The 14,943-nt window shown below is 41.8% G+C and overlaps 2 protein-coding genes across 5 annotated transcripts in view; one reads left to right on the top strand and one right to left on the bottom strand.

Moving 5' to 3' along the window:
- BABAM2 (BRISC and BRCA1 A complex member 2) overlaps positions 1-8,151 on the bottom strand; it is a 173,380-nt gene extending 165,229 nt beyond the window's left edge. Inside the window, exons 1-2 of the mRNA XM_054063781.1 lie at positions 7,979-8,151; positions 4,571-4,731 (exon numbers count right to left, since the gene is read on the bottom strand). Of these exons, the coding sequence (XP_053919756.1) occupies positions 4,571-4,698 (128 nt within the window). The 5' untranslated portion in view covers positions 4,699-4,731; positions 7,979-8,151. The remainder of the gene's footprint in view (positions 1-4,570; positions 4,732-7,978) is intronic.
- Positions 8,152-8,305: 154 nt separating this feature from the next.
- RBKS (ribokinase) overlaps positions 8,306-14,943 on the top strand; it is a 71,001-nt gene continuing 64,363 nt past the window's right edge. For all 4 annotated transcript variants that reach the window (XM_054063787.1, XM_054063783.1, XM_054063786.1 and 1 more), the window contains exon 1: positions 8,306-8,530. In XM_054063787.1, the coding sequence (XP_053919762.1) occupies positions 8,481-8,530 (50 nt within the window). In that variant the 5' untranslated portion in view covers positions 8,306-8,480. The remainder of the gene's footprint in view (positions 8,531-14,943) is intronic.

Genomic DNA, 14,943 nt, shown 5'->3' with positions numbered 1-14,943 from the left:
ATATGGAATATATATAACAAAACAAGTATGAAATCTAAAATTTTGTTCTGAGTGGATGTCTACAAAAAATAGAATCTTAATATATGCAGCTTTTAATCATTCTATTAATTTTGAAATTCCACCTGGTGCAACAACACATCAAAGTAATTTTAAAAAACAAAATAAAGTCTGTTGAGTAAGAAAAGGCTTACAGTATAATTTGAGGCTCAAGCATGGGCCCTGGCAAACAGCTGTAGTGAAAAAAAAAGTTTTCAAAGGCAATGACCACCACAGATAAATTTTTCACTATTGTTACACACCATAGAAAATGCAGCAGTCCCTTAGATAATTTGATTCTACACATAAACACCCTTCACATATGAAAATGTCCTATTTCTAAATCTACCTAATAATCACGTTTCCCTATTCAACATCTTCACCATGATTATATGTATAAATGCTAAGAAAAATGCCTTAGCCACAATTCAGTTGGTTATGAGTAGATTATAATATCTAATTAAGATGGTCATTATTTCAAAGAGAGACCACTGGAGATTAAATGAATGATACAATATATGACATTGACTCAACAGTCAGCAGTATTATCTTTGGGCCTAGAACAAAGAATAACTTATGCAAGAGTTAAAACGCTTTGATCCACTTTGTCATCTCAAAGAATGTTGTTTATTAATGCAACAGATATACCTGCCAGGGTTTTCTTATCACCAGAATCAATGCTGCTAAAGGTGCTATATTTCAGATGTGGCCTAACCCTCAATTTCTATTTTTGTTCACAGTGGAGCCCTTTTTACAAGAAAGAAGACTTGGCCATCTAACTTTTTATTACTATTTCTATTGAAGGGTTTCCTTCTTTCCTGTCATGCCGTATTGCTGAGCTCCGTTCAGTGGTACTCAAATTTCTTCACTCACTTTGCATCAGCAGTGGCCATATAATTCCTATAAACAAGGCTGGATCCTGAAGGTCCTACTCATAGATCTAAATGTATGTAAGTATTTGATGAGACTGGTACTGTCTAACAGGTTCGTAAAACACATACATTATGGAACTGTAACATATTATTATAAAACATTTACATGCTCAAAGACAGCAAAACAATAGGACTTCCTTACTACAACATATTTCGCTCCCACACTTGCAAGCAAAGCAAAATAACATATCCTCATCCTTCATACTTTTAATCTAACATCAGCTCTTTAATACAGTTTATAAAACACAACAAAGCTAAGTGGTCAATCTTAGCAATAAGTTAGAATATATGCAAAATAAGTTCCTTATTAAAACTATCTGACACATGGATTGACTTCTCAAATAAATAAAAGCTTAATATGATTGCCATTTACAAATCAAAAACAACTGGCATGATAACCTGTCAGCCTCAAACTTGATCTTGCACTGGTGAAATAAAAGGGCATTTTCCTTCCATTTTTAAGTCGAGGATGTCAAAAGCGAGACTCTGAATGGGCAAGACCTTGGAGATATTACTGTAGTTAATATACTACCATTATTCTCTGCTAGCCAGAGCTCCAGTTTCTAATAAAACCTAAGAAATGAGAATGGATGGATCTTCATTTTGTATGTTTTGTTTTGTTATATACTGTAATGCACTGGTTTGTCAGGGAAGTGGAATAACTACAGTAACCTCTAATTTTCTATCAAGAGTAACAGTGTGATATATGACAGTGGAGCAGTCATGCAGCTCCTCCCCTGGACCTAGAAGCTTCCAGATGTTTCTGTTTTCAAAGTTAATACTACTGAGACTATTATCTTAAGTATTTAAACATCTTAAAGGTTACAGTAAAACTGTATTTATTTTATTCTTAAAAATCTTCCCCATAACACACCAGTTAAAGCATAAAATATCAGCATGTTCTGTAATAAACTCACCCTAGGCTACGGAAGAGATGTGTTTACACCTCTTTCATGTGTCAAAACACATACAATCACTATTTAAAAGCAAAGTTTCTGAACTACTAATACTTATAAATGGTCATATTCATTTGAGATCATGAACTGCTTTTATGTAACTTCAAGCATTTAATCTAGTACCTCTGCCTCAACTTTCCGCTCCACTTTTTAAGTTTAAAGCCTAATTCACACCTACTGATACTAAAGCAAGTTTCACAATTTACGTCTGGAACCTCACCCCCATTACTCTAACAACTGTTCTCCTCATATTCTTTCTGTTTATGTCCAACATCTACATTCTTATACTTCTGGTTTTGTGTGCAGGTATCACCTACATTTGCGTCTGCCTGCTATTTCCTCTGCATTGTCCCTTCTCTCTTTAAAAAAGCTTAAAGAAAGTGAAAGCATACAAGTGTTTGAATAAAGTCATGATGTGAGGACAGAGTAGAGTAGACCAATGGCTTGCCATCCATTTTTGGACTCTCAAAGCCCTACAAAGCTTTCCTTTACAGGCAGTACCCAAAACCAAATTCCCATCTATGGACAATAGGGCGAGTTGGGGCTTTTGTTATTGATCAGCTGACATGAGCCTCTCAAAAAACAGTCTATTGAGTCCCAAAGGCTCCTGTACCGAAGGTTAACAACCAGTGAACTAAATTTTCAGTTACAGAAGGGACTCTATGTAATTCTGTGATGCATCCATCTTACGTTAAGTAATTTTACACTGTTTACCTATTCAGTGACAACATAAAGCACTGAATCACACGGAAGTTTGCATTTCCATGCTGATTACAAATAAGATAACAATGATTTTTTGTAACAAACAACAAAAACCTTTCCTAAAAACCCACATGCAAGAAATTCACATTTCAAAGAAGTTTCGAAGAATTGCTAACAAACCACGTTTTGAAGAATCTTTTAAGAAACTTACTTGTACAAGAAAAAACTCTTGAAAACAATTCCTATCTAAACGCAGAACCTTCATTGTCTCAACTCCAGCTCCTAATAAACTCAAGGCATAATAAGCTACATTTCTATGTTCCAGAACAAGAGAGAAAAAAAAAAGAAAACACTTAATGCTAGCACTTGCATATAGCTGAGCCTACGCTGTATAAATATCAAGATGTGGGACAACCTCTGTCAGAGGCTGTACTTGTGTAGTAGAATCCATGTTCAACACAGTTACTATACAACTCGAATTACTAGGTTAGGATTTGGGGCAATTTTCAGCTTTTTAAAGAATAAACTCTTTAGAAAACATTCAGGATTTATCAAAGTAAATGCAAGATCTTCTCAGTAAGATCACCAGCCAAAAACTTTAAACATTTTTTAAAAATAGCTGAAAAGAGTCAGCTAGAAAACACCACTTTATACTATTTTAAGTTATTATTTTAAAGACAGGTAGTGTAAGTCAGCAAATAGTAACACACTTATCTACATCCCAAAAAGCTGATGTTTTCATCACCATACTACAGCTGCATTTTCTCTCAACCTTTTTTGCACTCCTTTCTCTCAGATTCAACAGGAGAAATGGCAGATAGCTCCCATTTCGGCCTTCCTAGAAGACCAGTTCAGGAGAAAGTAAGTTCTAGCATGAAATGACAGCAGCAGACGCATAACTGTTCAGCCTATCTCACATAAATTGCAGGCCTAAATGCCAAGATAGACAACACCGATAACAAAGACTCAACTTCTTAGATCTCCAAGTAAACATGTACTCTGTCACAACACCTTGGGGGGAAGGGGGGAAGCAGGAGGAATGATTGCTAATTCCCAAGCCTGGAATTCACACCTCCTTCCTGAAAAGGCATTGTAACTACCAGAAAACTAGCTCCCAAACCCTCTGTGAAACAATAATAAGGCAGCCCACAGAAGCATATCAAACAAAGTAGACACCTTAAGCTAAAGTAATTTCAGGTTCTGAACTCCAGCATCAAATAAATATCTGAATCGGGGATGCAATCAGATGCCTAACTCTAAAAGAAAAAAAAAATTTCTGACATGTCTCATTTTAAGCACTCTTATCAGCCACCTTGGGAGTCTCCCCTCTCTGCACAATGCCTAAAGTAAACTACTTTTAGCATTTCACTTTCTCCATGTATTATTCAGAGGTTACATACCAGAGTCCCTTTGTACATGCAGATCCCAAACTTTATTACTATCTGAAAATCATCATGAACTCTTCTGGAATTAAAAATAAAAGGAATAGCTTGGCCTATTTCAAACACTTTGCCCTACAGCCACTTGATGTACTGATCCTGATGGAGGTCAGATAAAGGAGAAGTTATTTTTTTTCTTATTTAGCATATTCATGACTACAGGTAAGGTCACACCAATTTATCTCCAAGTTTTTAATTTACAGAAAAGATCCAGTAAGCAATTGATAAACAACAAGAAAAAGTGTTTATAACTATCTTGCTGCTAAAAAACAACAGTATCAAATGGCAGTGATGAAAGTGTTTTAGCAAGATTATTATTGCCAACAATATGACAGATTAAGTCTCCCAAACTACAAAATGGTAGTAAAAAAAAAAATAATCTAGCTTGTATGTCAGCTCCAGATATATTGGAAATGCTTACATACACACAAACCTAGCAAAACTCAGTCCTGAAAAGACATCTTAACAGTGAGGGGTTGGGTGTTTTTCTGGAAGACAAACTCACCCAGATTTCAAGTCTGTAATCCGTAAACAATTAGTAGCATCCAGTCCTACTTTTCCATTTCTGACTACACTGGAAATGAAGGGTGAGAGCGCCGGAGAAATCCTATTCAAGGCAACTTCAGGTGACATTTTAGGATGTTCCTCTTTTCCTTTTGTCTTGAGCTGCACAGGGATAGTAAGGGGCAGGGGGGAGAAAAAATATCAAAATATATCATACTTATTTGATGTAAATTTGCACGCACTGAACAAACATCATAGGCAAAAAGCTAAGCACACAAGAGATCAGAAATATAGAGTAACTAAAGCGTGTACAGGTTTATAAAGAAAAAAAACAAACATGGGCAGTTTTTTTTCTCCTACCTCTGCAACATTCAATTAAAACTGTTTATTCAATATCAACACAAAACCAGACTTATGTCTTAGGCTCCTCAAATTAAGATCCTACCTCTATAAGAAAGAGAAATAAAACTGAGGGCCCTTCTGACACTTCAGAGCCAAGCCCTTCTTGAGAGCATTCCCATTAGGAGTCTGTGACTGACAAATGGGAAATTTCTGCTTTCACTGAAATCAATGAGACTTACATTACCGACTGCATTAGGACCTAGGGTTTGATTTGTCTCCCTGTATTCTCATTTGTGATTTCTAACACTGCTAAGGTAACCACGATCAGAATTACTTTTACATTACTTCGTTAGCATTGCATTTCAGGTTGCCTTTCAAAGGCTAACACTCCTTTTCTTTCAGTGGTATCATCACACTCCTTGAAAGGCACCTTCATTAACAAAACAGACCAGGAAGATGATGTACACCTATTTTAAGCACGGCTTTTGCAGAAGCTTGCAACTGCATGACCTTATGCTGAATCAGTTAGTCACTTATGTTAGCACACTTGAAGAACCTGCTGCTTTGTAACTGAAATGCACAAACTGAGCATGTACATATTTTAACTCATTGTACTGATTTTAAGTATGTGCATAACTCATGCTTATACTTAAACTCTGACCGTTAGAAGGTATTTTTAAAAACATGCATTTAATCGAAACCCAGCGATACTGTATTTACGTCCCTACAAAATGTTGCATATGGACTGCTGTATTAGTAAGAGCTCTATAAAGACAGTGTAAATAAGGCAACAGTTGCAATTTTCTGTTGATTCTAACACTCAATTTACAAGCATTAGTTGGTAACTAATGGATTTTCTACAAATTCCCTGGAACTAGTAACATTAAAGTTACACATGTTCTTACTAAAGTCATTCCCACTGAAGCAACACCAACCGCTGTTCAAGCGAGAGGATTCAGGATTAATCCCAGCTATTCCAAACATTATGTGAATAAAGCAAAAGCCAGGTACTTTAAGGCAAACAAAAAGACTAATAAAGTAAGACTTTCTAACAGCAGGAATTATCTTTAATACAGATTCTCTCAGTTTATGGCAGCAAAAGCTGAAGATTAAACATCCATGTCCTAACATATAACACATTCTCTCCACATATAATTTGCAGTCACTGACAGTGGGCACTAACTTAAGTTTGCTTAGCAAACACCTACAGCCACTTAAGATGTTTCCTCCTGTTTGTTACTTCGCTTCCAAAAATTACTGCCCAGTCACTTTTATCCTTCCCCAGAAGAACTGAAAGGACACAAGCCCTCACTTGACCTATTTTAATGCAAAGTCCAATGACTTTCGCTTGAACAGCTAATAAAAAAAGAGTTTAAACTCATCTATAAAGATGATACTCTGCACAAGAGTGGCTAAAACAGGGCACACGTTTCAGCCTGCCAGGTCTGTTGTAGAGAGAGTAATTTCAAGCAGAGGGGCAGTTGGACTGATGAAGGTAAAAACATCTTAAACCATGAAACACACGTTGAAAAACAAGCTATCGTTTTGGCAATATTGAAGGTATACACAAAGATCTCAGAACTGTTTTTTATAATGACACATTTTAAGGGGACTGTAAGTGTTACAAGGGTAGGACTGTGAGACAGGAGAGATACATGCGGTGATCAAAGTTGAACAGATGTACAATTCCAAATTGAACTGCAGGATGAGATCTGTACTTTCTCTGTGAATAAAATATGCAGTTATTGTCAAAACAAGATGTAAATGACTTCTAGGCAGTTTTTGTGGGTTTACTGCATCATTTCTTTAAGACCCATGATACCTTCAACATAACAAGCCAGAAACAGGATACTTAAAGGGTTGCTATCAATTAAACTCATCAATTTATTTTGTAAACAAAGGTCTTTACAAACTATAACACAATTAGTATTGTTTTAATAAGTTTCAGTTGTCATACACACACTCTTTTCCCCAGTTAGATTTTCCCACAGTACTGGAAACAGAACACAAACAAACTGAAGGGAACTAACAAAACCAAAATTCACTAGACTGTTTCCCTCCCAAAACAAAGCATTTGAAAGAAGTAAACAAACTAAGATTTAAATCCTTTCAGCTTTAGGAGCCTATCAGTAGGACTTCGGGCAAACGTAAGGTACACTTCACAGTAACCATAAAACCTCCAGTACCACTTCGGGCGCCAGGAATTGCCCAGACACAAGCTGCTCTGTTCCCGTGATGGGCATTAAGTAAAACTGTAAGAAGGCCAAGGTGAATGTTGTGATGGAGGTCTCTAAATGCGAGGGCATGGCTCCTGGCTCCTGCCTAACCTTCTCACTTGGCCGTGGGTGATCTGGTTTTGCTGTTCTCACTGTAAGGGCCACAGGAAGAGGTGCCTGGGTGACAGGAGAAGAGGGGACCCTCTACCACCTCTGGGTGATGACAGGAGAGAACCCATGACCACCTCCGGCTGACAGAAGACAGAACCTGTGACCACCTGCAGGTGATAGAAGAAAAGGGGACAGGTGACCACCTCTGGGTGTCAGCAGAAGAAGGGACTTAGGACCACTGCAGGTGACAGGAAAAGAGTGGACCTGCGACCACCTTCAAGTCACAGGAAAAGAGAGGACCTGTGACCTCCCCTGGGTGACAGAAGAAGGGACTTGTGATCACTGCAGGTGACAGAAGACGGGACGTGCGAAGACCTGCGGGCGCAGTGCCAGAACACATCCCCGCCTGTCCGCCCCCGGTCCCGTGGCTCTGCGGAGACCCGAGCACCCCGTCTCCGTCCCGAGAAAGCGCAGACCGGCCCGACCCTCGCCCCAGCGAAGCTCCCCCGGCCACGTGAGCCGGCACCGCCCCGCGCGGAGGCACCACCCCACCACCACTCCCGGGAGCGGGGCCGGGCGGTGCTCCAGCCAAGCCGTCGCCGGGCGCGCAGCCTCTGGGTCCCCCCCCGGCCCCGGGGGAGGGGGCGGAGGAACGGCGGAGAAGCCACACCGCCCGCTCCCCGGGGCCGGCAGGGGCGCTGCTCCCGCCCGTCCCGCCCCTCCCCGGGCCCCGCCATTACCTACGGCGGCCGGAACGCAGCCGCTTAGCAACAACAACAGTGGCGCGGCGGCGGCGACGCGCCCGTCGCGGCCTGTACCGTCCCCCCGCGCCCGGCGTGCGCGGCCCCGCTCCCGCCGCGCCACGTGCGCGCCGCCGCGCCCCGGCCCGGCTGTACGGATTGGGGGGGGGACGGGACTTTCACCGGCCTCGACATTGGTGGCCTCCGCAGTTGCCCGAGCGGGACGCTCGGGCAGCTTGGCCGCAGGCGGGGTCGCCGGCGCCCTCAGGGTGGGGGGAGTAAAGCCGAGGGAGGGGAGAGGCGGGAGGGTTTTCCGTCAGGCGTTCGCCACGGGCAGCCCTCGCGGTCGAAGGCTCCCGCGGCTGGGCGGCTGCTGCTACAACCTTCCCCTTCCCAGGCGGTGGTTGCCAAGGCAACGCGCGACGCCAGGCGCTAAGACCGGGTCCAGAGTCCAAGGCCACGGCGGTGCCTCGGGCTGGATCCGCGCCTTCCCCCGGGCGCCATGGCCGCGGAGGTGGTGGTTGTGGGATCCTGTATGACCGACCTGGTCAGGTCAGTACCCAGGGAGGCTCCCGCGGAGCTGGTTCCCTTCCCGCACCAGGGCTGAGCCCGGCCAGGCCGGGACGGGAGAAGCGGGGGCGGCCCCGGAGCTCTAGTGCCTGGGCAGGGAATTGAGGCGGAATACGAGAAGCGGTTGTTGTTGCTGAGAGCGGAGTGTTTCTTTTTGAAGCTAAAGTAGAGTTAAGTTTCATCTAAGTAACTGTATTTTTTGGAAGTTAGGCAGACTGTCCCTCTGACAGCACGTTTTCTTTTTCTGATAGCATATTTTCTCTTAGACGGTGTTCTTCCAGATGCTGTTCAATCTTTGGAGACGATAATGTCTCGTATGAAGTATGACCTGTGCTGAACAGATGTGTCTTCTTCTGTAATCACCTATGCTTGAAGTTTCTCCGTGTCTGAAAGGCAAAGTCAAGCACAGAGCTGGAGCCAGCTCCAAATTAGCAAGAGTTTTGACTGTTGTGAAGTTCAGACAGTCCTTGGAGAGCAACAGAATACGCATAAAATTTCTAGGAGAATTTATACACACGCATGCAAGTCAGAAATACATTCTGTCCCTGGCATGTGTCTCGTTGCACGTGATTGACGGAGATCAGACTCTCTTATTGCCCAGGCCTGATTAAAGGGTGCTTGCTTTCAAAAACTCTAAAACGAGTCTTAGTGAGTTTATTTGCTGGCATATTCAATATCAGGTGCGGGAGAGGCAGCGTGAAGGAGCGGAGCTGTGGTGAGGGTGGCTGAGCCCCGGTGATGTCAGCCCTGCAAACAGCACTTTGGGAGAAGGCTGTGGGAACAGGGAGAAGTTTGAACGTGTTGTCTGCTGGAGCTTTGATCAGCTGTCTGTGACTTCAGGGAGAAGAGAGGCTTGGGTTTGTGTTTTCAGCTGTGCTAGGTGGCTCGGCATTAGCCTTGCTGGAAAAGCAGCATTTCATAGCAACCCGTGTGTAGAATCGTGCACTCCAATACTCTTTATCAACAGAGGACTTCGAAACGATTTTATGGAGGTAAATAAAGCTGGTCAACTGTAACACATTTTCAGTTCAAAGCACTTTTTTCCACTAGAAAAGCAAGCAAGCAAGGTTCATGCTGCAAAGAAACTGAACTTAGCTCCATGAAAAAGTAGGTTCCAAGTTGATTACTTGCAGACATCTTTGAAAGGAGGAGAGAGAGAGAAAGGCTTCCAAGCTATTCATATCCAACCAGATCAAGAAGTGGAAACAGGAAACCATCAAAAACTTAGCACCTCTGCACCCCAAAGCTGGTTTTTAAATTGCTAAATTTTTTTAAGGGAATGTCTTAATTCCTTTTAATTAATTTTCTGGGCATTTTACTTTTAGTATTAGGTATTTGGGTCTCACTGTCTGGGGTATTTTTTTGTTTGTTATTTTCTTTTGTTTGGTTGGTTTTTTTTGTATATAGGTAAGGTTTGGAAAGTTGTTTTAAGAATTAAGTAAAGGAGTTCATGAAAGTTCTTGGTTCCAGCAGCCTAAGTTTCACTGTGAATACTAAATATTAGAAGAATTCAAGTAAAATTTCAGGAGTTGGCGACGATGCAAATACTAACCTAAGCTGGCTGACCTTGTCAGCTCCAGTAAATTTGCAAATCAGTCTTTGATTCACATAATTTTAAACACATCTGGTTTTAAACTGTGTATGTAGACTTGGTTAAAATAGGATTTAAAAGTAAATGTATCTGGACTGCATCAGCTTGTCTCGCTGGGAATTCTGCAGTAAAAAACACAGTTCCTCAATCTGAATCAGCAGACGATTATATCAAAGCCTGTGGGTCAAGAAAGAGTAGAATACATGATTAGAAGAATATGCTGAGGAGTGAGAACAGTTTAGGCATAGACATGTGTTACAGGAACAATGAAAAACCTTAAATAATTATAGGACCCATATTGGAAAGATTTGATGCTTTATGTAATCTGCAGAACACACTGGCAGCTTTCCAAGAAGAATAGTTGTCTTGTAAGTTAGAGTAAGATCTTGTACAAGTGATCTTGACGTTATGTGCGAATGAGCTATCAGATGCTTGTGTTGTTATATTGAAATACAAAACATGATGCTCTAACCTCAAGACATTCCTTTTCCCGTCTCCCTGAAATGTGGGAAAAAAAATCATCAAAAAATTGTCTGCCAGTGTAAGCACTGCTGACAGCCACAGCTTTGGACTTTTTCTTGATGCTTAAACAAACACACAAAAAAAGAAAACTCCCAGTTTTTGGATGCAAGTTTGATATGATAGAAATACAGGCAGTTATTTGAAGCCACTTTAACTGGCCATATTGCAACCAGAGATTAAACCATAAGTTGTAGCCTTAGATGCTGTTACACAGAGATTAAGTGGTTGAAGAAAAGCCATTTCACTTTGCAGTCAGCTGAGAGTGTTTCTTTAATTGTACAAATGCTATCACAAGTATGTATCTGACTCACCATTATTAGCCTCTACTTTAAGGTGCAGGGTAGGGCTTTTTATTAGTGATAACCTAATTTGCTTCAACTGAAAAAGAAGGAACAGCCTCATTCTTTCTGTTCCTAGCACAGGACTTCAGGCACTTAATAAAATAAGAAAAAGAGTGTGTTTAAATTTAGCTGGCAAGACTAAAATCTGACTGAAATCTCTATGTCGTACCCATGCAGATGTAGTTTAAATGTATCCTGTGTTAAATCCTGCTGAAAGTACTAGTAAGTCTTAAATCATAGGCTATTATACACGTAGGTGGAGAGCAAAGCTATGACATAGGGAACAATAAGCAAAATTTATTAGATGTGGTAAAAACTGCCAGGTTAGGATTAGGATTGATGCCAGGAGGGTATCTCTTGACTGCCTGTATCTAGGATTTAGAGGGAGCTGTGTATTCTACATTTAAAATGGGTTCATTTTAGCAGGCATAAAACAGCATCACGGTTTGTCTGTCATTTATGCTGATATTTTACTTTGTAAAAGACATGAGCAGCACTGATCACGTTAAATGCCCATCTACCATCCATTTGGAGGAGACTGAATAAACTGAATTAGGAGTGAGAGTCACTCAAAGGAGGTCAGACATGATTTTGGACACATTGTGTTTGATAGGCATATTCACTATGTAAGACTAAAGCCTATCTTTCCTAGAAGGTAATCATATTGATTGAGACTCTGCCAGAGTTGGACAATGCTGTGATGTAACTCAAACCGATAAAATACCGTGTTGACTCTCCAGAATACAATCTGGGCCCTCTGTCTGGAAAGCTAGCAGCTTGGAGTGGCAGACATTAAATGGTAAAGATTCCTAGGTCTGTAGAGGCAAGGTACTGAAAATCAGAAAGATAAGCCTCAAGCTACCATTGGGCATATGGTAGCCAGATTCACCACTAAAAAAAGTTACCATGTAACGTTTTTACATAATACAGTAAACTAATAATTTAAAGAAGTAACCTCTGTGTCAAATGGAAATTCGCAGTTTGCTGTGTCTTGCATAATGCCTGAGAAGGAAAAGGATGGGGACCTTCTGTTGAAGACAGTATTCAGATGTAACTTTGAGAAATAATCACATTCAGAAGAAAGGGTAGTGTGCCTTAAAAAGGGGCCCAGTGGTTTGCTTTTAAAATACTGTTCTCATTTGAAATTCTTTTCTTATTGTCCTGTAGCGCTGCAATGGCAAAATGTGGGTTTTCTAAAGTGAATTTAGTACAATCAGAACAACCTCACGTACATACATGCAGTAAAACCACACTTTTTTGGCTTAATAGGACCGGGAACAAAACATATTTGTGGTCACAATCACAATCACCACTTCACTGGCAATAGCAGGCAGTAGTAGTAGAAAACAAAAACAGCGTTATTCTATATGATCTAGATGTCAAACCAGATGGGTACCATCCATAGTGTCATTTAAATAGTTTCTGTACTGACTAATATTTTCAGACTGGTCGTGGCATTGGCATTTTGATTCATATTAAATTAGGACAAGACTAAACATATAAACCAATGAGAGTCAGACACACTATAACAATTAGAATAAACAGGAGAAACTGGCATGGCAATTAAAAACAGCAGAAGCAAAGAACAAAATGTAAGATGGAAAAACAGTCTTTGGATAGTCACAACGGCAACAGTTTTTCACTTTAACTCAAGAGAATGAAACTGTAGCTCAAATACTGGAAAACTGTGTTTGTTGGGGTTGTTAAAAATTTGAAGTCTTAGTTTTCTGTTGACCGCTTTCCTTCCCTTGCATTTCTTTGCTCCCTGCAGGGAGTAGAATTAAAAATTCTGCTTCCAGTCTACCGTTGCAAGAACTGTTGTTAATAATTATTACAAGTAGTAAACTGATTGAAAGCATTCAGCAGAGAAGAGAGACATGGCAGCATGGCAGAAAAAGCATTGAGCTACAAAGTAGTATGTTGCCTGACTGAAGGGGAGAGTGGTGATGAATACACATCTGGAACTGACACCCCAGAGTGGCCTGGTGAACACATCAAATTATAGAATCACTAGGTTGGAAAGGACCCACTGGATCATCGAGTCCAAACATTCCTAACAATACCTAAACCGTGCCCCTCAGCACCTCATCCACCCATCCATTAAACACCTCCAGGGAAGGTGACTCAACCACCTCCCTGGGCAGCCTCTGCCAGTGCCCAGTGACCCTTTCTGTGAAATTTTTTTCCTCGTGTCCAGCCTGAACCTCCCCTGGCAGAGCTTGAGGCCATTCTGTCTTGTCCTGTCCCCTGTCATTTGGGAGAAGAGGCCAGCTCCCTCCTCTCCACAACCTCCTTTCAGGTAGTTGTAGAGAGCAATAAGGTCTTCCCTCAGCCTCCTCTTCTCCAGGCTAAACAACCCCAGCTCTCTCAGCCGCTCCTCATAAGACTTGTTCTCCAGCCCCCTCACCAGCTTTGTTGTTCTTCTCTGGACACGCTCCAGAGCCTCAACATCCTTCTTGTGGTGAGGGGCCCAGAACTGAACACAGTACTCAAGGTGCAGTCTCACCAGTGATGAGTACAGAGGGAGAATTACCTCCCTGGACCTGCTGGTCACGCCATATCTGATACAAGCCAAGATGCCATTGGCCTTCTTGGCTACCTGGGCACACTGCTGGCTCATGTTCAGTCGACTGTCAACCAACACCCCCAGGTCCTTCTCCTCTAGGCAGCTTTCTAGCCAGACTCCTCCTAGTCTGTAGCATTGCATAGGGTTGTTGTGCCCCAAGTGCAGGACCCGGCATTTGGTCTTGTTAAACCTCATGCCCTTGGCCTCAGCCCAGCGGTCCAGCCTGTTCAGATCCCTTTGCAGAGCCTCCCTACCCTCCATCAGATCCACGCTTCCACCCAGCTTAGTGTCATCCGCAAACTTGCTAAGGGTGCACTCAATGCCTTCATCCAGGTCATTGATAAAGACATTGAACAGGGCTGGACCCAGTACGGAGCCCTAGGGAACCCCACTTGTAACTGGCCTCCAGCTGGAAGTAACTCCATTTACCACCGCTTTCTGGGCCTGGCCTTCCAACCAGTTTTCAACCCAGAAGAGTGTGCTCATCTTTGCTAAGCAAGCACAATGTCTGCTTGTGCAAAATGCCCAAAGCATCTTCATTAGTGAAAGTCTATATCTTCCTCTTAAGCCTCTAGTGGCGATTATTGTCAGCTGAAGTGCTGAAGTGAATTGCTCCTTGAAAATGTCCATGATCCAAAGCCATGTCTCTACTTTTTTGAAATATAATATTTGGGACAATAATTTCAGGCTTTTTTGTGGGATTATGGAAAGGAATTTTCTTGCCTTCCTTTTGAGCGAGCAGGGAAGGGCACACATAGGACTTCATTTTCTTCTTGGCTTTGTTTGCAGGTCTTTCATAGGTGCTCTCATTGCCACCATTTCTCATGCATGCACAGCCACTAAGTTGTAATGTTTTCTCTTGCTTTTATGTGTTGGGTTTTTTTTCTGCTCTTCATCTTCTCCTAGCAGCAGTGTTCTAGAATCCTTCAAATCCATTTCATTTGTGTTTTTGTTTTTATCTGTAATGCTTCCCCTGCAGCAGCCACTCCTCATTCTAGTCAATCTGCCTTTGCCAGCAGCATGGGAAAGCACAACTGTGAAGGAATACAAGCTTAGTCCAGTTGAGGAAATTAATCTTTTGGATCCAGAGAAAGGCATCAAGGCATGAGAGAATGTGTCATCTCGGAATTGTTTAGTTTATGTAATAGTGAAAAATCTGGGCTTGATTTCAGAACCCGTACTTATTTCCTTGTCTTCTTCTCTGACCTAGCAAAGTCTGGGCATATAGTAAACGCAGGATGTGTAGTCTTAGTGTGTTGTTGTTCTGTCTTGATTTTAGAGGACCTAAATGTGGTTAAGAGAAAATCCCCTTTGCCTTCTGTTGTCTGGCAGAAAGAAAGCTGTATCTTGGGGGCCCAAAAAGAAAAATGGGGTA

The sequence above is a fragment of the Cuculus canorus genome, chromosome 3 (assembly GCF_017976375.1).
Source record: "Cuculus canorus isolate bCucCan1 chromosome 3, bCucCan1.pri, whole genome shotgun sequence".
NCBI lineage: Eukaryota > Metazoa > Chordata > Aves > Cuculiformes > Cuculidae > Cuculus > Cuculus canorus.
Note: the sequence above shows the minus strand (reverse complement) of the source record. Positions and strands in the feature narration are given on the sequence as shown.